The sequence below is a fragment of the Hemitrygon akajei genome, chromosome 30, assembly GCF_048418815.1.
Source record: "Hemitrygon akajei chromosome 30, sHemAka1.3, whole genome shotgun sequence".
In the NCBI taxonomy this organism is placed as follows: domain Eukaryota; kingdom Metazoa; phylum Chordata; class Chondrichthyes; order Myliobatiformes; family Dasyatidae; genus Hemitrygon; species Hemitrygon akajei.
Window position 1 is genome coordinate 25,124,411 of NC_133153.1, and position 22,425 is coordinate 25,146,835.

Sequence of the window (22,425 nt, forward strand, 5' to 3'; positions counted from 1 at the left end):
CCAAGATTCTCCTTCAGATTTTCCATTGCAAAATGCACTTTTGGAGATGGTTGTAGCTTGCAGAAATGAACTTGAATTGCTACAATCATAGACTTATTTTTCCTGATCTGGACCTAACAGTGAAAAAAGAATTTAGGACTAGGGCGAATTCTAAGCAAAGGTAAGACAATAGACACCAGACAAATGGCAGGAGTAGGCCATTCGGCCCTATGAACCAGCACCGCCATTCACTGTGATCATCCACAGTCAGTACCCCGTTCCTGCCTTCTCCCCATATCCCTTGGCAAAGTAAGCAAAGTGTCATAATAGGCTACCCAATATTGTTAGATGTTTAGGCTTAAATATGCAGAACACGCATCTTGTAGTGCCCTACTAAAGCTGTCAGATCGACATTTTTCCAAAATAGCATTCCATTTGTGTTGGGTTGAGCATTGGGCTAGCAACTCAGCCTTGTAAAAGTGCAATTAAATGCTACAGAATGGCAAAAATACCTCCTGATGCGCCACAAGGTGTGAAAAGGACCAGCAGCGACAAACAGTAAGTGCTGGAAATGTTCTGCTGGCCAGATCACATCTGTGGGACAATTTAATTTTTGTGACTGACCTAAAATATTAAATCTTCTCCAGACCCTGCTGACCTGCTGGGTATTTCCAACATTTGTTTTTATTTTGGATTTCCAACATCTGAAGTTCTTTCGGATTTTTACTTTGTAAAAATGACTCCTTACTTCCCCAATTGCAGCTTTAGACCATTGCAAATATAATTTTTTTTTGGTGATTGCAAAGTCCTGAAATTTAGAGAGCTTATTCTAAGTCTGGAATCAGATCTCAGACTTCAGACTTCGCCAGAATCTATTGAATTTTCCTTTTGAAAACTTAAACTGAGAATGGAATCTGTATAAATATTGTGACTTCACTGTTGCATAATCAACAATCAACATGGTCACCACAATCTGTTAATTTACACTCAGATTCCACTTAGAGAACTTGATGCTATGGGAAATAAAAATGTCTATCAAATCGAGTGCTGTCTATAGAGGTTTTTTGATTGAATCTCGGGACTTGCATTGTACACATTCATAGTTATATTATTGTTCAAGAATCCAACCCAGCTGTTTGGCAGAGTTATACAGTATAACAGTATGGACACAGGCCTTTTGGCCCAACTCGTCCATCCCAACCACAGTGCCCACCCAGCTAGACTCCCTTCCCTGCGCTCAGCCTACATCTCTTTAAGCCTCACCCTTCCATGTACCTATCCAAGTGACTTTTTTTTCTTAATGATATCATTACATCTGCCCCAACCACTTCTTCTGGCAGTTCATTCCATATATTCACCACCCTCTAGGTGAAAAAGGCCTTTTAAATCTTTCCCCTCTCGCCCTAAACCTGTGCCCTCTCGTTATTGACCCCCATACTCTGGGGAAAATACCATTACCATCCACCTTAACTGTGCTTCTCATAATTTTCAACACTTCTGTAAGGTTGACCCTCATTCTCTTCTGTTGCACCCTGGCCAACCTCTTCCTATAACTCAGGCCCTTGGGTTCTGGCAACATTCTTGTAAATCTTTTCTGCACTCTTTTCAGTAAACTCTGTCTTTCCAATAATGTGATTAAAAATGTAAGTGTGGCCTCACCAATGGCTTGTACATCTGCAAAGTAATGACCCAACTCCAGTACACAGTGCCCTGACTGATGAAGGCTGGCATGCGACCTTGTCTCTCCGTGATGCTGCTTTTAATGAACTATTACTTGTACTCTTGCGTGCCTCAGCTCTGTTACACTCCCCGGTGCACTACCATTCACAGTACAACTCCTATGCTGGCTTGATTTTCACACTTACCTGTATTGAAATCCGTTTGCCTCTCTGCAGTCCACTTTTTAAGTGATCAGGATCCACTATAATCTGCAAATACATACACCAACAACTCCTAATGTAGTATCATTTGCAAACTTACTAACCAAGCCTTGCACACTCGCGTTCAAATATTAAGTAACAAGGGTTCCAACACCACGTGGCAAACCGCTAATCATTCCAAGCACCAATCTTCAGCCACCAGCTTGTTTCCTACATCTGACCTAGCAGGACACTTCAGAAATGCCATCATTGTGACTAGCTACAGAGGGGTTTCCTTGCTTCCTACCACCTGCAAAGCCATCACGAGGATCATTCTCAAGCTGGATCCTCCCATTGGTTGAAGAGACATTTCTCAAATCACCTTGAATCCATCCACTTGAAGATACTATAGACATGATCTTCACTGAGTCATTACGGGCAGCAGCATCGGTCAGTAGTGTTTTTAACCTTACATAATCCTTTGCAACAATTGACAGGGAGTGTGGAATGTCCTTAAGTGTAGCTACATGCAGAAATGTGTAGACTGGTGTCCAGTAAGGTATCCTCAATGTCCCAGCATTGATGTTCCTCACTGTTGCATCTTGCTCTTAACCAGCTTTTTGTTGAAGCCTAGGCCAATCTACAGAGCAAATAGAAACTACTTTACCTTCTTCACAACCATTTCAGAACCAAGGTGATAGATATTTCATCATCAACTTGTGGTTCCTAGACACATGAAAAGGCTGATCTCAGAGTCCTCACTGACCGAAGAACAAAAGACAATAGGCCTTGCATCCACGAAATCTCCTCTTGCAGTCTGCCCCTGCTGTACAATGACAGTAAAGGCCCATAGTAAATGTGAACCTCTGCCATTTCCTCTGGAAATATCTCTCATTGAAGGCACATTACAACGCATTAATGATGAAACTCAGTATAGTTTTCAGTGCCCCTGCACAACCCTTGGCTGTCCTGAGAAGTGTGTTTGAAGATTGGCATGTCAAATCTAGCACAACCCACCTGATCTGGTGGATAGCCGTGAGGACTGACCTCCTGTAGACTTCAAGGTCAAGTTCCAATTTATTGTCATTCAACCGTACACATGTATACAATTAAACAGGAACGTTCCTCAGGGCCAAGGTACAAAACACAGTACATGTATCACACACTGCACATAAAATAAGATTAACTGATTGAAAAGAAGGATATTGTAAATTAAAAGTTGACATGAAGTGCATATATCGTGGTTGTTGTCCATCGTATCCAACGATAATCAGTAACCTGCATGGGAAGAGTTTTTAAAATGGAAAGTCTGTCGTACTGGGGCAGCTCAGCTCTCTTGATCGCGGAAGTCCAGGCCCCATAGTACAAATGGTCATCACTACTGCGGTCTTCCTCGGTTGCAGTGGATAACTATGACTTCTGTGCCTCGTCATGCCCTTCACTCACCACGAGATGTTGCAGCACCAACTTCCTGGCCATTGGATCTCACTGCTGATCTTACCCAGTCTGCTGGAGCTATCTTCGCGTGATAGGACAGGCTTGTCCCTATCCTTCTGGGGTATGAGGCCTGACTGCTACCCTCACCTGGTTTAACCTGACTCTGGAATTGCTGTACTGGGGTGTGGCCCCTGTTGCATCCAAACAGCTACTTGAAGCCACAGTTGAGAGCTGAGTGCCCAGTGGAGACCAAAAGTGAGTGAGCTGCCCCAGAATGGACACAGGAAGCCCCTTCACCAGAGTGCTACCCCTCCCTGGATCCCATACATTATGTACTTTAGTTAAACATGCAAAAGTATTACTGCTACTGTCACTGTCATAAATAATGTGCACTGGGGGAGTAGCAAGGTGTTCAGAAGTCTCACAGCCTGGGGAAGAAGTTTTTTCCCAGCTTAACGGTCCTTGTTCTTTTACTGTGGTATCTTCTGTCTGATGGAAGTCAAAGAGATTATGAGGGGTCTTTGGGAGTGCTGAAGGCTCTGTGAACACAGTGCTTCTGGTGTATGTCCTGGATGGAAGATGGGTGGGGGGGAGGTGGTTGCTGACAAGAGAACCTGATGATTCACCCCACAGTCCTCACAAGCCATTACAGGGTCTTGCAGTCAGATGCCTTGCAATTCCTATATCAAATGGTGATGCAGCTGGTCAGGATGCTCTTGACGGTGTTCTGGTAGACTGTGGTTAGAATAGGGTGGTGAGCATTGATAGCATCTCAAAGTGCTGGAGAGATACCACTAATGTGTCAATAAAGTCCTCCATATGTTGGCCAGATAAATGAACTGAGGTTAGTGACCTCTCCCAATTCAACATCCTCAGCATTGAGGCCCAGATGACTCTCATAGGCAGGTTACATTGTTTGGATAGCCAATATGAGACTTCCTAAACGTGCACCAGTAAGGTAAAGGATTACCGGGTGGATGGAGGAAAAGATTCAAGGATGTCTCAAAGTTTCCCTGAGGAAGTATAAAATCCCCACAAAGCTACTGAGATCTTGGGCTCCGTGACCACTCAGAACTGAAAAGGAAGATTTGGATTGCCATTAGGAACCTTGAATCCATTCTTTGGGAGTGCACACAAGCCCAGTGTAAATGATGAAACAGAATACCCCCCCACCCCCCCTCCCCCGGGCAGATTCTGCAGATCACAGTTTCCCCAGAATGAGAATGGAAGAAAGTTATCTTTGATCTTGAGTGACTGCCTAAGAAGAACGCTTGATTGAATGAGTAATTGAGTGAGTTGATACTGGGTGGCAATCATTTGGATGACCTCAAGCTTATGGATGTAGAATAAGGGAGACTGCTCAGGAGTGTGTTGGAACAGCCCTGAGGTAATAAAAGCATGGAAGAGGATTCCAGCACAGATAAGTAATCTGAACTTTTCTTCGACTGTTCAATGGAGGAAGGAATAGCGGTCTTTGTAATGGCCAACAGCAGTTAATGAGTTAATTGGGAAACTAAGTTAAATGTGGTTCTTAAAATACTTTGAGGAATGAAAGTTGAATACGTTATATTTGATTAACTTGTTAACAGAAGTGATATTTCAAATAAATTACTTGAGTTCAGAATGAATTATTTATCAGTGAGGGTATGTGATATGTCAAATTGATATAGATGTTACAGACAAAGTTTGAAATTTCTTGTCTTTACATTTATTCATGTAATACTAATTTACACAGATCTAGAATATTATCATTGGGCTAGTGAGCCTGTATATCAGTGGAATTAATGTATTTTTTCCAGCAGTACTTGATGTTGCTTGAAACTCTCCTTCAGTTCACCTTGATATTGCCTAAATGGCCATACTCCATTTTGACTCTTACATATTATGTCAAGGTCAGGTTTGACACTCATCTGGTTTATCAGTCACTACACCCACTTATCTTTCCTTTGGATTGGTGTCCATGGCTGTATGATTACAGTATTGTACAGTGCTTGAGGTGCTTTGTCCTTATTAATGGCACAATGATCGCAAGGCATTGCAATCGTAAGGTGATGTAGATTACATGGGTACAAAATAGTAGGACTTGAGGTTTAATAATTTGCACCCTATTCTAATGGAAACTTCAGTTTGGCATTTGTCTTGGGCTTCTTGCAAATGGACGGGACGCGAGGCAGTACAGAGATTCCCTTTCACTGTCTCTCTCACCCAATCATGCATGATCCAGTAATTTTGTGACGGGTGTTGAGGTGGCCCCTCATCAATCATTTAAAGCAGCACTTCTTTCTGAATTGATCTGATGATATAAAGGGATTTTGCTTCATGCATTGTGTTATATCATTTTATGTGCTATAAGTTAAAGACAAATAGTAGTTTGAAACTGAATTTAGTAGGCTGAATTAAAATTGGCCTTTATAGTATGAATTTCAGTTTCACCCTGTTGCTTCAACATTGTATAAATTCAGATAGAGATTTATTTACCACATGTATATCAAAACATGCAGTGCAATGCATCAATTACATTAACAGCCAGCACAATCTATAGATGTACTGGGAGTGGCCATGAGTGTTGCCGTACATTTTGGGGTGAACATAGCATATCCATAATGCTCGGCAGAACAATACAGAACACAGGTAACAAAATAACAACAATAAAACAAACCCCTTCACTGCCTCCTACCTTCTTCCTACCCACCTCCGCACATGAACAGTCCTCCAACTGCAAAGCAGGCCTTCAGTCTCCAGATTTTGACTTCTGAAATTCCTATCAACCTTTGGGCTCTGATCTTCTGTATCGACCCCCTCCCCCCCAGACTAGCCGATGACAGGACCCCAAACTCCATGTTCAAACCCTTGTGCTTCCTTGTTAACCAGCCTTTGTCCCTTCTTGTGTCTCCTGTTCACATGGCTGCCCGATTGTGGGACATACTAATTGGGACAGCTCGACGTTCACGGATGTTCTTTGCCACCCACTCACATGTCTGGCCTTTGAGCATGGAACGGAGGCGAGGACTGTGGATGTCCTTAGTCACCCGTCCACATCACTGGGCGTTGAACAGGGAGCTGACGCCTATCCTCTAATTTCTCCACGTGCCTGTCCCTAAACCCTAACTTGACCTCTAATTTCCCTCTATCTCCAAAACCATTGTTAAGAAGTTACAAAGCTACTAAGTCTGAATCACGATCTTGTTGGAGACTGCAGGTATAATACCAGTGGTTAATACATTGGTAATTGAAGTCACTTGAATATTCAAAATGATAAATAGGTGCCTGGGGACTCTGGAAAGAGCATTTCTATGATGGAAGTGACCCATAGTTGAATAATATATTTTTTGCATAGAATTGGATATCCAATAAAACACCTTGCGTGTATATATGTAAGTTAACACTGCTTGTCTGATAGTTCAGAAGATAAACGCTTTGCATTGAATCTCAGGCATCTAATACAACTATATTAATTCTGGAAAACTTTGCTGTCATTGCAGGACCTCCAGAGCACTAATCTTCTCGAGGTTTGCATGGCTTTGACTGTCGGCAGCCAGCTTTTCCCACCAGATATGATCCCTGCAGTTCTTCCTTTGGTTGAAGAGAAGCTTCAGCACTCTAAGTAAGAGGTCATAATGGGAGACAGATGTGTAATGGAAACACCTTAACTGTTAAAGCACTTGTTTCACAAGTGGAATATGCAGAAATATCGAGCAGATCAAGATGTTTTGCTAGGTGCACTGAAATTTTCACTTTGGAATGGAGAAGACTCCAACTCTGTAGGAGGGCAAAAGAGTGATTGAAGTGGGCATGATAAGAAGGGTTAAGGAGAATCCCAATGTCTTCTATAAGCACATTAGAAGCAACAAGGTAGTTAGGGCAAGAATAGTTTGTTTTAGTGATTAAAAGGGAAATCTCTTTGTGGAGCCAGAGGACAGAGTGTAATGCTTAATGATTTCTTCTCATTGGCATTTATCAGAGGGAAAGGTGTGGTGGATGGCGAGTTGGTGGGGGTGAATGTTGATATTCTGGAATATTTCTTTCAGGAATTATTAGAGATATTAGCACAAATTAAGCTGGATAAATCCCAATGCCCGATGGTATCTGTGCTAGGATACCATGGGAAAGTCAGGGATATATTGATGAAGATTTTTGCATTTTGCATTCTGGTACTTCACCAGTGCAAATTCTGGTGAGGTAACAGAAGACTGAAAGGTCGCCAATTTTGTTCTTTTGTTCAAAGATTGCAAAGTGGATAGGCTAGGAACCTACAGGCCTATGAGCTTTGTGCCAGTAGGAGGAAAACTATTGGAAAGAATTCTGGGGCGTAGAATTTATGTTCACTTGGAAAGGAACAGTCAAGATGGTTTTGTCCTGGTGAAATCCAGTTCTTTTGAGGAAGCAACCATGAAAGTTGATGAAAGCAGGGCATTAGGCATGGTCTTTAGCAAGGCTTTAACAAAGTCTTGTATGAGCAGTCAGATTCAGAAGGTTAGGGTACATTGATCCAAGATGTGCTGGCATACTGGATTCAAAATTGGCTTGGTGCAGGGCAGAGGTTAGCGATCGGGGCCAGTTTTCTGACTGAAAGTCTGTACCCAGCGGTTGTTATATGTAAATGCCTTGGCTGAAAATGTAGGTGGACTGATTTATAAGTTTGCTGAGGGTACAAAAATTGATAGAATAGTCAATAGCAAAGAAGGCTGTGAAGGGATCGAGGAGGATATAGATTAGTTGGAAAATTGTGCAGAGTGGGATTTAATCTAGACATCTGTGAGGTAATACATCAAATGCTAACAACACACTTGGAATAAATATTGCAAACCCCGCATAGCATACAACATCATGATTGGAGCTGGGTCTCTAGCAGTACATCACTGTGCCAACCTAAGTCTTTAGTTCTGGAACTAGGAATGCAAGTGTAGTTTTCTTTTTAGAAACTTCTGAAATCCTATGATGATTAACTGTTGACCTTTGTGTTCATTAACTAACATCAATTCGTCTCTGATTAACTATACAAGAGGGCTAATTTTTAAGCTGTATAATAACTAGTGTTGCTCTCCTGTTGCTATAAAACTGAGTATAGATTTCAGCTAGAGATCACGAGCAGTTAGGGAATTTATGAGTCTATGCTACAAGTGCTTTTCTTTTTCCTTGATAGTTCTGAATTGCACAAACTATTAGGAAGAAAAGTACAAGTGCATTTGGTAGGCTGTTATGGTTTGAGAATGAATGCATAAGCCATTAAGAGAAAACTTGCTGGTCCCAAATGCTGTATAGTTTTAATGAAATAGCAACAGAAAATGTGAGATACAGGTCCTATCTTTTACTTTGCGTTTTAAAATTGAGTATCTTTCTGTAAACAAATCTAAAGTAAAATATTATTTTATAGGGAAATAATAAGAAGAAAAGCTGTACTTGCTTTGTACAAATTTTATCTTATTGCACCAAATCAAGTTCAGCACATACATGACAAGTTTAAGAAAGCTCTGTGTGACAAGGACCCTGGAGTCATGGCTGCCTCTCTTCACATCTACCTTTTGCTGATTAAGGTACCTTGATATAGTAATAAATGGGAAAGCAAGCTAGTTTTGTATTTTCCAATGCAATACTGTCAAACCTCATTCTAACTTCAACAATTCTCATGGAAGTACTTGATGTAGAATTAAAATTATTTAAACATCTAAGAATTGTGTCAGTGCATTAACCTTGGATTATGTTACCACAATCTTAATTAGTGTTTGTTGCATCCTGTGATGACGTTGTTCAGCTGCTGTCTCCATTACAGCTGTGTTGTACTATTTATCATGACCATATTTTCTGGTATGAGTGACTTGAAAATACTTAGGAATGAAGTCCCTCATTGATGTCCTTGATACCCCGTAGCCATAATGTCCTGGGGCCCAATTATAGCAAATTGGTTATAGTGGATATTAAATACTTAGAATGAAACTATGATTAAAATAAATGTTTTGCATCACTTAGAATCTTGTTGAGCCTTACTCCTCCATGGTAGCAAGGAAAGAATGATGTGCAAGCAAGCTGAAAAGATTTTTCTTGTATTTAAGGCTTAAAGAAGTGAAAATTATTTAACTCCTGTTTTCCAGGAAAATCCAGATGGCTATAAAGATTTAACTCAGAGCTTTTTAACAATTCTTAAGCAAGTGATTGGAGGAAAACTCGCAGTGGATTTCAACTACCATAATGTGCCAGCTCCCTGGCTACAGATCCAGTTGCTGCGAATTTTAAGATTATTGGGAAAAGATGATCCAGTGTAAGTTATTCCATATTTAATTTTCTATTTCACTGTCCAATGCTACCAAATTGAACATGAAACTAGTAAGTATACTTAGTGACATTTTTATTAAGGAAGAAAGGTTGGTGTATATTTACATAGGCTGGACAAGTTTTACCCCTTTTCTGGCAAGTGAGAATAATAAATAGTGGCATTATAAATTAGTTATTGGTACTAATATACTGGGAACTACAGTTCCTGTATATGAATATTTTAATTACATATTGACCTTGTGTAATGTATTCAGGAAATGAACATATAAAGTAGCCTTTAGATTAAATCTTGTAGTGTTCAGGGCATGTTTGGACAGTATTGATAGATGAAAAGTCAAGCTTTATTGTCACACGTACATCAAAACATACAGTGAAAAGTGACGGTTGCATCAACAGTTAGCACAGTCAGAGGAAGTGCAGGGGGCAGCCTACAGTTGTTGCCAACACAACAAGCTCACAACCTACTAACCCTAACCCATGCGGTTTTGGAATGTAAGACAAAATCAGAGCACCCAGAGGAAACCCACGCAGTCACAGGGAGAATTTTCAAATCTCTTACAGACAGCGGCGGGAATTGAACCCCAGTCTTATTAAAAGTTCTTATTTCTTTTAATGCCTCTATCTATATTTATAATGGTAACTGTCTCTGTAAACTTGTCACTGTAATTTTGCCCTCTCTCTCCCTCGGCAGTGGTGCTGCAGTGACTCCGAGGGGAAGCTTGACAAGTGCACATTGGCAGCTTCCACTATAAATGTGGGCGTAGGATCTCAAAATGGAAAAGTTGCAAGGAAGTCATCCAGGTGAGGCTTTTAAGATGTAGACCGGTATAATATTTATATCCAGAAATTTTTGCATATAAATATTATCTATTCTCTATCTTAAAGCACATAATTTTTTTTGGCAATATAAAAATGTCTTTTATGGGTTAAATTGAGATGCTAGTCCTTGCATGTACAAATTAGAACTTGCATTTCAAAAGGGAAAGCAGACTGTTATACTGTATTACAATAGTGACAGTGCTTCAAGAAGAATTTAATTAGCTATAAAGGGTGAATAAGGCTGAGGAATCTAGAACCAAGGGTCACAGAATTGGAATAAGGAAATGCTTTTAAGAATGAACTTTTTTTCCACAAGAGTGTGGTGAATCTTTGCAATTCTCTACCCTAGAGGGCTGTGGAGGCTCACTGCTTAAGTTTATTCAAAATTGAGATTGATTGATTTCTGGATATTAAATGACTTAAGATATGGGGATAGTGCAGTAAAATGGTGCCGTGGTAAAAGAACGGCCATAATTTTAACGACTGTTGTTCTGTTCTGGTGAAGCCATCTGGGGTGTGTTACGAACCCCGTAACTGGGTCACTTACCAACAAAGATAGAGAGGTCCGTTGAAGTTTGATGGTACTATTTTTAACAGTATTTATTAGTAAAAATACACAAAAATAATATCAATGCAAACATACAGATAATATACGTCGTCAATACTAAATCTAAAAGTGCGGGTATAATAATAATCAATAAGAAATAAGCTCTATCGTTGTCTAGGGGATAAATGTATTGTCCGATGGAAATATAAAAGTCACTCAGTTCATTCAGGCTGCAGCCTTTTGTTGGAGAGAGAGAGATTTTTAGAAACTTGCCAGCTTTTCCTTTTTATGATTTCGATCCTTCGGGAGTCCCATTGGGGTGGCCGTTCACTTGTGGCCTCTCCTTTAGCTAAAGCCGTTCTTCCGTGATGAGGTTGCCAATTCCCAGGCAAGGGAAAAGGACGCACGCGAGCCCCCCACCGGCTGTCGCTATTAAACGCTGTCACGGGATTTCTAGCGTTTCTCCTGGTGCGTCTAAAGGGGTTGTTCCCCAGACCCTCTTTTATCCTTACTCACGGGGTCTCAGATGTCAATCAGGTTGGGATGATGCAATCCCTCAACCAGCCCACTCTGGTCGTCCCCTGAGGGCTTCAATGAATAGTACAGTACTCAATACACAATTCTGTCTCCAAGAGACAATAGCCGTTATCAATGGTTCCGTCTTGCTGAGGCCAGGGCACATTCCAAACCCTGTGTATTCTGGACGTCTCTCTCTCAATTCCTGGGTCCCAGACCCGAATTAATAGCGATCTTGCGATTTTCAAAAAGGAGGGGGCTACTTTGTACCCTTCGGCCCCTCAGAGTTGTGGCACATTTGTAACAGGTGAAAGAAGGTCTTGAAAGGCACCATTCAGCTGCTAATTGTATTTTTAAACTATTTTACTTGTAGTACATTATATAGTCTTTAAAACTACCTTTCGTGCAAATTATCGTTGTAAATTTGGTTGATAAGTTTGGTTCTATCAATTAAAAATGAAAACAGAAAATGAGTGTATCAGGCAACATCTGTGGAATAAGAAACAGTTAACGTGTCAGGCTTGGGACCCCATATCGGAACTCGGATCAGATCAAAAGGGACAGACACAAGTTTTGCTGGAGAGCAGAGTACTTAAACATGACAATCCTGGAGGAATAGAAGCAGTGAATTCTATGGAAAATCGAAGTAAATTAGATGCTTCAAATCCTGAAAATCTGAAATAAAAACAAGAACTCAAAAGGTCAAGTAGCATCTGTTAACATTCCCTATCCAGAAACCACCTTCAGAGTCCTATAATTTTTACTTTATTATAATGTATAACTGGTCAGTTATTGTGAAACCAAAAATTAAATACATTGTTAGTTAATTTGTAGTCTAATAAATCTAGTATCCATAATATTTAACAATCCAGAATTTTTCAGGTGTTCGTAAGTAAAATTAAGTGGTAGCATTTAATCCATACAAAATTTGTCTTTGTGGATTCAGTTAATATTTTAACTAGTTAGATATGGCTTATTTAACACCATATTTTTATAATAAAAGCATTAGAAAGCATCGCAAGGTCCTAACTTTGAGAAGCATTTCCAATATAATGTAGACTGAAAATAATGAAGAAATAATGTAGTTCACTTTCCATCATTGCATTTTTTTAAAATTCCTGAACCAAAAATCGACTGATTTTATAGTGCTTACCTTTGGCTTAATCATGTAAACAGTACACAAGTGCCAGTTTTTGCTTTCTTGTATCCCTTTGACGTTTGACGTTTGTTCAGTATGAAGACTGGTCTATAGGATGAGGTACTGGAGAATGGCTTCTGAATAAGGAGCTGTGTACCCTATAAAGACAGCAATATCACAGGTGAATATTATTACAGGAGGAAAATGCCTACAGAGAAGTGCAACAGAAATGGATTCTAATAATTCCATTAGAAATTGGATATTTCTATTCAGAATTAGTGCTCCTACAAGGTATGAGGTTCTAAAGTTTACAAGGACATAGCCCATTCTAGTGACATACAGGCAATTTGAGTTGAGATTTCTTTACTGAGAGAATGGTAGAATATCTAGTGCTATTTTTTGAATGAGTTAATAAGGCAATGTCCAAATCGTTCTCTAGAGAGTAAAGTTGCCCTGATGGTTTTTGAAGAAAGATAGTATTTTTTCTTGTGTTTTCCTAGAAAGGAATTGTATCCTTTTCCTACACTGAGAAACAAAAATAGAATTTGGAATTATTGCTGTGAAATTCTTGGATATCTTGAGCTGGTAAAAGGCACTAAAAATGTCAAAATGTGTTATTTTTACAAATTTTATTTCAACTATGCAACATAATTTACTTTTCATGAAACTAAATGTGATTTCTCTGCAATTTTTTGATGCAGAACTAGTGAATTAATGTATGAAGTTCTCGATGAATCTTTGCGAAGAGCTGATCTCAACCACAATATAACCTATGGTATGTGACTGTTCACCGTTGGCTCTATTTGTCCAAGTCTATGCTAAAGAGCAGATGCCCTGTGGATCAGCTTTTGGACTGGGAAATAGTGAAGAGTTGACTTCTTAAGTTGGTTGAAATTTTTTTAAATGAAAGTAACTCCAGTACACATTGTTATACAACAATACCTTTGAATTTTAAATGGGAACCTAATCCAAATCTACCAACGTTAAATCCTCTAAACTGGTTGGGGAGATATGATATTTTTTTCCTGTTTTTCTAAAGTGGCGGAGTCAGGTGATGCATGAATATAATCTGGTAGCCTTCAATGGGAACTTTGGCAAGATTCTAAATGTAAACATTTTGCTTTTCTTGTTTTTTGTCTGAGCTTAATTTAAACAATAACTAGTTGTCTTATTTATTTGTGTATTATGAATTTGTTGACATGGGCACTGAGGAGACCAAATCATTGGGTATATTTAAGACAGAAGTTGATAAATTCTTGATTAATCAGGGCGTGAAGGGATACAGGGAGCGGGCAGGAGGTTGGGGTTGAGAGGAAAATGGATGAGTTATGATGAAATGGTGGAGCAGACTTGATGGGCCAAATGGCCTAATTCTACTCCTATATCTTATGGTCTTATGACTTCTGCATTTTTTTATGTTTACTGTAAAATTTAAATGGCATAACTGGGAACAGATGCTGAATGAGTACCTTTCTCAGGTGAAATATAAGTAATTTACAGTTCTACATATTTTCTGTTACATATATTCTGCATGAAATAACTTGGAAATCTGAACCTGAATTTTGATTGAAATTTAATGCAATCTCTTTTTATATTGGATTACTCCATTACACCGCTTTTAGCTTCTGAGTTATCAAGTGCAGTTTATACTGGCATTGATAGATGTAGTTTAGGAGTTCAGTTGTAATTCAGGAAGTCTAATGGGCTGGACCAGACCTGGGAATGCCTGATGTGGTTGCTGTGAAACACGTGTGCCAATTACTCCCTGCAAACCAATTGAGCATTAATCGACTTCATTGTGAAAACTAGTCTTAAATTCTGAGACCTAGGATCTTCTCCCTCCTGCCATCTAGAAAAAGGTACAGAAGCATTCGGGCTCTCACAACCAGACTGTGCAACAGTTTCTTGCCCCAAGCCATCAGACTCCCCGATACCCAGAGTCTAGACTGACCTCTACATCATTTATTATTACATTGAAATTTGTCCTCAACTGTGCCTGTTGTCTTGTTTATTATTTATTTATTATTGTACTGCCCTGCGTTTGTGCACTTTATGTAGTCCTGTGTAGGTCTGTAGTCTAGTGTAGTTTCTGTGTTGTTTTACATAGTCTAGTGTAGTTTTGTGTTGTTTCATGTAGCACCAGGGTCCTGGAGGAACATTGTTTCGTTTTTACTGTGTACTGTACCAGCAGTTTATGGTTGAAGTGACAATAAAAAGTGACTTGACTTGATAAAGTTCTACTTGATGCCGTGCGATGAGGAACTATACCACATTATGATTGAGAGATATAGTTGCAATTTGTACCATAATTTAATATTTTAAATACTTAATGCTGTGGCCAGCAGGAAACAAGGTGGTATAAATGAATCTTTTACTGGTCAGCAAGTGTTTTGAGTGATTGTGTCCTTTACTTTTTACAATCTCTAAGTGATTTGTATGAAGCATCCAAAGCTATGGTTGCTAAACTTGCTGATGACACAAAGATAGATAGGATAGTAAGTTCCTAAGAGTAAATAAACAGATGAAGATGTGGAAAACTGTAAAAATGTTGTATTTTAGTCAAAGAAAGCATATTAATTGCATGTAATTATGAGAGATTATACATAGATCTGTTGTAGTGCATGATTCACAAAAGACAAGTATGCAAATACAGTAAGTAATTAGAAAAATTAACATCATTGTTTATTGTAAGGGAAACTGAATATTGAAGGGTCAGCTTAGTTGCCATGGCTGGCTGGTGGTGTGGTGACATCCACACTGGACTTCGACGCGAGTGGTCCCGGGTTCGAATCTGACTGGCTTCTTGCACGATTTCCATCTGTACTGGGTTGAGTGTTGAAGTAGCAACTCGGTCTCGTAAAAACAGACAAAAATGCTAAGCAAATGGCAAGGTTGCGGCCCAATGCATTGCAAGGCGCGGAAAGGAACAGTAGTATTTACATGTATTAGGAATTTGCTGTGGTGTGTTGGCACAACATTCAACGACTTTGATGAAGGCAGAATTATATAAAGTAGGTACAGATATAGAATAAAATTTGCATAAATACTAGCATGACAATATAAAACTAGGGAGGACTTGCTATGGTGATACAGAGTATTGGTGGGACAGCATTTGGAATGCCCTGCATTGTATTGGTTTCTTTCTTAATAAAGTCTGTTAACGCATTAGAAACACTGATGTAGTTGTTAATGCATTAGAGACTGATACCTGGAGTCAGTAGGTTGTTTTATCAGGAAATGTTAGACAGACTAGGGTTGTACCTAAATGAGGAAATGATTTTATTAGTTCTTTTGGGTTGTATCATGGTGGATTTTGGAGATGATGTTTGTGAGAGAATCTGGAACTTGCTGCCACTTGTTAAGAATAAGTAGTTGCCCATTTAAGACAGAAGAATATGGCTCAGTGGAACTGTCTTGAAAGGGAGATAGAGGAGGAATCTTTGAATATTTTTAAGATTCATGGCAGCAAGAGCACGAAGTATTTCCAGAATTAGGTGGGTATGTGAAGTTGAGGTTATGGTTAGATCAGCCATTGTTTATTGAATGCCAGAGGAGACTAAAGAACCCAAGTGGCATACTTATCCTGGTTTGTCTGTTTGTAACACAGTTTTTATTGTTTCTTGATGGAGCAGTTCAATTGTGTACAAAAATTTGTGGAAATTATTCAATGCAGTTATTTGTTCAAAGCCAGTGCATTATTTGAACTTCAACAGAGAATGCTGTGGCATTAACCTTACTAGTTTGTACAAGTCGCAAGCCTCCTACGGTACAACTATAAGAATTTACAGTGCACGGTAAATAAACTTACTAACATAGTCGCAAGAGATTCTGCAGATACTGGAAATCTTGTGTAACACATTCAAAAATGCCACAGGACCCTTTACTACTAGTACTTCAGCTTTGAATCATTTCTAATATATTTTGTGAGCTGACTCCTTTGAATCTCACTCAAATGCATCTCTATCACTTAATCATCAGTAGAGTTATAGAGCCAATGCTAGATATAAGCAATTGATTCTTTGAAATACCACTGCTCAGTTTTCTTTATATTTTGCCTTAAATATGTATATAATTTGTCTTAAATATGTGCATTGTTTTCCCTGTTCACTGCCACAATACAAAGCAATAGTTTTGTAGTCTTGCATCAAAAGTAAATATTTCAGTAGCTTCCTTATTGCATCATATGTCCATGTTGTATTTTTCAGCAATTTTGTTTGAGTGCATTCAAACTGTATATACTATTCATCCAAAGTCAGAACTGTTGGAGAAGGCAGCTGTGTGTACTGCAAAGTTCATCTTATCACCGAAAAACAACTTAAAATATTTAGGTAAGGACACTGTATGAAATAATTAGTTTCATTCTTATTTTATATCCATTTTTTTTAGAAAATAAGTTCAATACTAATTTCAGATTGTAATGGAAATAGTAATTTCTGCTTTATGTTTTAATATTTTCCAGAATACTTTCACATTACATAAAATTGTACTTTCAGTACAATCTTATCTGAAATATATCTTCCAATCTCATGTATGTTACTATTTTGTATTGTACTATTTCTATTGAAAAGTGAACCTCTGCATTTCAATATTCCAGGATTAAAAGCACTCACATATGTAATCCAGCAAGATTTAAATCTGGTTCTTCAACACCAATTGACAATAATTGAGTGTTTAGATCACCCTGACCCGATTATAAAGAGAGAGGTGAGTTGTTTTGATGTGGACTTTTTGCATGATAATCCAAATAAAAAGATAGTTGTTAATATTCAAGCATTTAAGGTTTATTCAACCTTTACCAGTAGGTAGTTTTACTGTTATTGCTTTTTTCTCTAAATTAATTTAATTTGGCTTCAAAGGTGGATTCTGGTACGTGGAAAGTGCACGTATGCATAGTTAATTCTTCCATATATGATTGGACAGTTTTCCTCATTTCATCCTTGTGGTCTGACTATTTTACTCTCTCCGCAGACACTAGAACTGCTGTACCGAATCACTAATGCACAGAATGTAGCTGTTATCGTGCAGAAACTGCTGGACTATTTGAGACAAAGCAAAGACGAGTACATCACCATCAATTTAGTTGGCAAAATAGCAGAGCTTGCTGAAAAATATCCTTCAAGATTTAATGTGTGCATTTGTACAAATGGGCATTGGTTATTTTTTTCATCATAATTGGAATGAAATGCTTAAGTTGAAATTATAGATTGTTTTGTGAACTACACTGGCACTGATTGAAAATGTTATTAATTATTCTGTTGGAAATGTTGAACTGTGACTTTAAGTATTCCCATATGTTAGAAAACAGGTAACTGAAATCTCAGGGTTGTATGTAGTGACATATATGTACTTAGATACAATTTACTTTGAACTTTGAATAAACAGCAAAATCATCTGAATGATAAGGCACTGGCACAAGATGTTTATTTGAATATTCTGAATGAGTTTAAGGTGAGAAAATAATCTAGTAATGTCTTTAATTTGCATTCTTCTGTTATTTTGCAGGGTGTGCAGTCGTGAGTTTTCTATATTGGTAGTGTGAAGCAGTATTTTCAGCTTGGTTTCTCTGTATCTTATTTATGTATAAATAATGTTTGAACACTGGATAGTGTTTGAACACTAAATGGAGGGAAAATACAGACCGGAGAAATAATTCCTTTGTTTTAAATTTCCAAGGCACAGAGTCGACTGTACTTCCTTAGAAGGTTGGCATCATTCAATGTTTGTAGTGAGATGCTGAAGATGTTCTATAAGTCAGTTGTGGAGAGCGCCCTCTTCTTTGTGGTGGCGTGAATAGTTTTGCTACAATAAATGTATGGGACATTGGAAAAAATGTTGAATTTTCCCATGGGGATGAATAAAGTATCTATCTATCTATCTATCTAAGTTACTCAGGAAAAACTTCTGTACATTTGTCCTTGATAGCTACATTATACAGTAGATTAAAGAGAGTTTTAAGTTTGTACGATACTTCTCAGTTTGCATTGCTGATAGAAGTATCAAATATCATAAATCACAATGAAATGATAGTTTGTAGAATAACTGGAGTCATTGAATATAAGTAGATTTTCTTTCAGGTTCTCCCTTTTTTCAGCAGACATTGAAAATGCAGCTTAGTTGATACTTTAATCAGAGTATCCAAGGATGAAAACTGGAGTTGTTACTGCACCCATGCCTGTCCTGGCACTAGGATACAGTGCTGCACTTGCATCACTCACTAAAAAAAAATGCTGAAAATAATACGTGGGCACTGATCTATCATTTTGTGTTTTTAAAAAAAGCATTGAAAATACTAATTTCAGATTTGTATTTAATAATGTCTTTCAGAATGATTTTCTTTCCTGCATCATTCAGTGCAATTTTATATTGAAATGCCTTTCCCCAATCTCTGCCCTCCATCTCCTGTCACATAACCAAAAGGAAACACAGATGTACAACAGATTGTTTTGTCCTTGACAACCCACAAACATATGCTCCCGGTAATGAGTGGTTTATACAAACCATGAATACAGTATTTTCAGTGGGTGGAGATATGATTCAACCAGACATCCCAAATAACTTCTTGCGACTACTGGCTGAAGGTAAAAGAACAGCAAATATTACTGAAGTTCAGTAGTAGAAAGTGTTAAATCAATGAGGAATGTTTCTAAATGATGCAGCGCTCCTTGTAAATATCACATGTATATGAAAGTGGGGAAAACTTTTATTGTGTTGGTTTTCTTTTATTCCTGATGGACAATTATCATCATCCTGATGAAGGTATTAGTCTTTATTTTATTTTTCAATCTTTTTATTGATTTTCAAATAAAGAATTTACAAATCAGAGGAGGAGTTTAGCAAATAAATAATATAAAAGACATATAAACAGCAATAATAAAAATAGAAAGTATATAATGTCAAAATCAAATAGGTAAAATATTATGCTGTTATATATACAATGGTCAAAAAAAACTACAACTCCTCATAGCAATCATAAAAAAAAATTGGAAATTTTATTGATAAAGGAAAAAAAACCCACTAACTAAACTGAAACAAAAAAAAGAGAAAGAAAAAGATTGGGCAGTCCAATTGAGAAGAAAATTAGAAAAAAAAAGAGGAAAAAAAACCACATTCTTCCAGTCATCTCCGAACCTTCATGGATAAGGATTTTCCCCAAAGAGAATAAATAAAAATAAATAAATAAAAATAAATTAAATCACGTGAAAATATTGAATAAAGGGTCACCAGACTTGTTCAAAATTAAAGGATGTATCAAATGTCCGGCTTCTAATTTTCTCCAAGCTTAGACATGACATAATGGAGGAGAGCCAATAAAAAACAGTAGGTGGGTTAGATTCTTTCCAGTGTAGCAAATAGCTCTCCTAGCCAGTAAAGTTGGAAAAAGCTATCACATGTTGGGTGGAAGCAGACACTTTGCTTGCTTCCTCTGGAATGATCCCAAAAATTGCTGTAAGTGGATTAGGTATTAGTCTTGCAGCTCTGCTTTATTGTTTTGCTTCTATAGGTGCAATAGGATTCTTTGTAGATTGCATGTCATTCAATGATATCATTTAGACTCCTAGATTGCATATTTTCCAAAGGTGACTTCGGAAGATAAATTTTATAGGTATATTTGCAGCTTAGTTTTGATATTTAAAATGTAATATGCTTTTTGACCTCCAGGATTTGATGATGAAGAGGAAGACAAACAGTTGAGACTTTATGCAGTGAATTCCTATCTTGCCCTTTTGGAAAAGCCCAATGTACAATATCCTCAGAGATTCCTACAGGTTATGAGCTGGGTAAGATTAATAAGTAAAAGAAATGGAGTGAGATTTGTAATTCAACAGAGTAAGGGTTGTTTGGTTAGATAGTATGTTAAAGTCATGCTGTAATATTCATCGGAAGCGGAACCGGTTACAGCTGGATATCAATGTGTACACGTGGCGAATTAAGAAAGGCTGGCTTTGCATGGACCGATGCCATCCTATGATTCTAATCGTAATGTCAGTGGACCATTTGCGACATTAAGTTCTACCTCATGATACCAATAAAGGTGCCGCCAAATACAAATGCTGTCGGTGCTAGAAATCTCAAATGTAAACAAAAATACTGCAAACATTGCGGACAGGCAGCAATTGGAAGGTGAAGTAATAATTTTCCAAGTCTTAGAGCAATCCAGCATGGATAGAAGCCCTTTGGCCCAACCAATTCACGCTAAAACACAGTGTCCACTCAGCCCTTCACAGTCTCCTGCATTCGGTCAATATCTCTCCAATCCTCATTCCTTCAATGTTGTGCACTCATTTAAAAAAAGCTGTGTATATATCAAACTGGCATTCTTTTTCTGCTAACCTTATTCAAATCTGTGTCATTCATGAGAAGTAGAAAATGCTATAGATGTAATGAGTAATAAATAGAATATTTTAAGCAAGTGACTATTCTACTAAAGACACTGATTATAAGATTGCAAAAAAAAGAGAATAAAATGCTGAAAAGTTTAGCAAATGAGGCAATAGCTGTGGAAGGAACAGGAGTTAACATGCCATGTTTTGGATTTGCAATCCTTTGTCAGAACTGAGAAAGAGAGATGCAAATTAGTTACCATTAGGACAGAAGTTGAGGGAGGAATGTGGAGAACAAAGGGTCGAATGTGTAGGACTCTGACAGGATAAGTCAAAATTTCCAGTATTTTCTGTTTTTATTTAAGATTTTCAGCATTTGCTCATCCATACCTGATGATTGATAACACACAGCAGAAAAGTTAGCCATTTTGGCCCCTATTTTTTGATTTAACTTGTAGCTCATGTACCATTGCTGTGTCCAAGATTGGCTGACTCAGTACAGATTACATGAGACCTTTCTGAATTTTAAAGTTCAGCTACTAATTGTTTAAACATTATTTTCATGAAGTTTACTTAATTTTCGCAACTCTTTATGAACTAGTAATAAAGTGCACATTCCTGGTCAATCACACTGAACTATATTTTGGCACTATTACGTAAATGCTGTTACATCAAGTCAACAGCATTGTACATACTAGTCTATGTTTTGTGCTGTGGTACGAGTTGTTGGTTTTAAGTAGATTACTGGATTGGGATCTGAACATGTGATGAGATATTTGCAAGCCAAAAGTAAGCATAAAAAACTGAAAATAATGATTGTATTGAATGAAATGTTTTCTTATGCTGTACTTACCAGGTGCTGGGAGAATATTCCTACCTCAAAACAGAAACAAAACCAGAAGACGTCATACAGAAATTACACTGTTTACTTGGGAATTGTGCCGCTAGTTTAGAAACAAAAACCTGGATTCTGAGTGCAATTACCAAGCTCTCTCATCTAACACTGAATGTCGAAGCATTACCTGAAATCATGCAAAGTTTTGGGAATTCAACAGAATCTTGTTTGAGACAGTGTTGTTTTGAGTTGGGGCAGCTTGTCGAGAACAGAGAGCTAATGAATGCAGTTTTACCGCTGAATGCAAGTTGTGATGATATAATGGTGAGTCTCCTGCGGCTAAATATTTTGATGCAAGACTAAAACTGAATGTTTAGGCTAAAAACCACTGAGCATGGTCTGATGTGTGAAATATAGGACTTTGTCTGAAATTACTGTTTTCTGGATAATTCATTATCCAGATGACATTATTGGTATAGTTCTGAATAAAATAGTGATGTACTGTAGTTAATTGAACCCAGTTGGGCTTTACATTGGGAATAAAAAGTTTGCATTAATGTAGTGACTTCCTACTCAAAGGTGTTTTAAGATGACGAGCCTCTATACATTAGTGTGGAGTACATTTGTTATTATATAGGCTAATATGACAGACAATTTTCATACAACATTATGGTGACTTGATGAGAGCCAAGTATGTCTGGAGA

At 38.0% G+C, this 22,425-nt stretch overlaps 1 protein-coding gene across 1 annotated transcript in view; it reads left to right on the forward strand.

Annotated features, from left to right (window-relative positions):
* Positions 1 to 22,425, forward strand: part of ap4e1 (adaptor related protein complex 4 subunit epsilon 1) — a 63,155-nt gene that overhangs the window by 10,137 nt on the left and 30,593 nt on the right. Inside the window, exons 5-14 of the mRNA XM_073033151.1 lie at positions 6,758 to 6,879; positions 8,650 to 8,809; positions 9,365 to 9,531; positions 13,267 to 13,340; positions 16,771 to 16,893; positions 17,160 to 17,269; positions 17,534 to 17,673; positions 19,031 to 19,143; positions 20,225 to 20,343; positions 21,743 to 22,045. Of these exons, the coding sequence (XP_072889252.1) occupies positions 6,758 to 6,879; positions 8,650 to 8,809; positions 9,365 to 9,531; positions 13,267 to 13,340; positions 16,771 to 16,893; positions 17,160 to 17,269; positions 17,534 to 17,673; positions 19,031 to 19,143; positions 20,225 to 20,343; positions 21,743 to 22,045 (1,431 nt within the window). The remainder of the gene's footprint in view (positions 1 to 6,757; positions 6,880 to 8,649; positions 8,810 to 9,364; positions 9,532 to 13,266; positions 13,341 to 16,770; positions 16,894 to 17,159; positions 17,270 to 17,533; positions 17,674 to 19,030; positions 19,144 to 20,224; positions 20,344 to 21,742; positions 22,046 to 22,425) is intronic.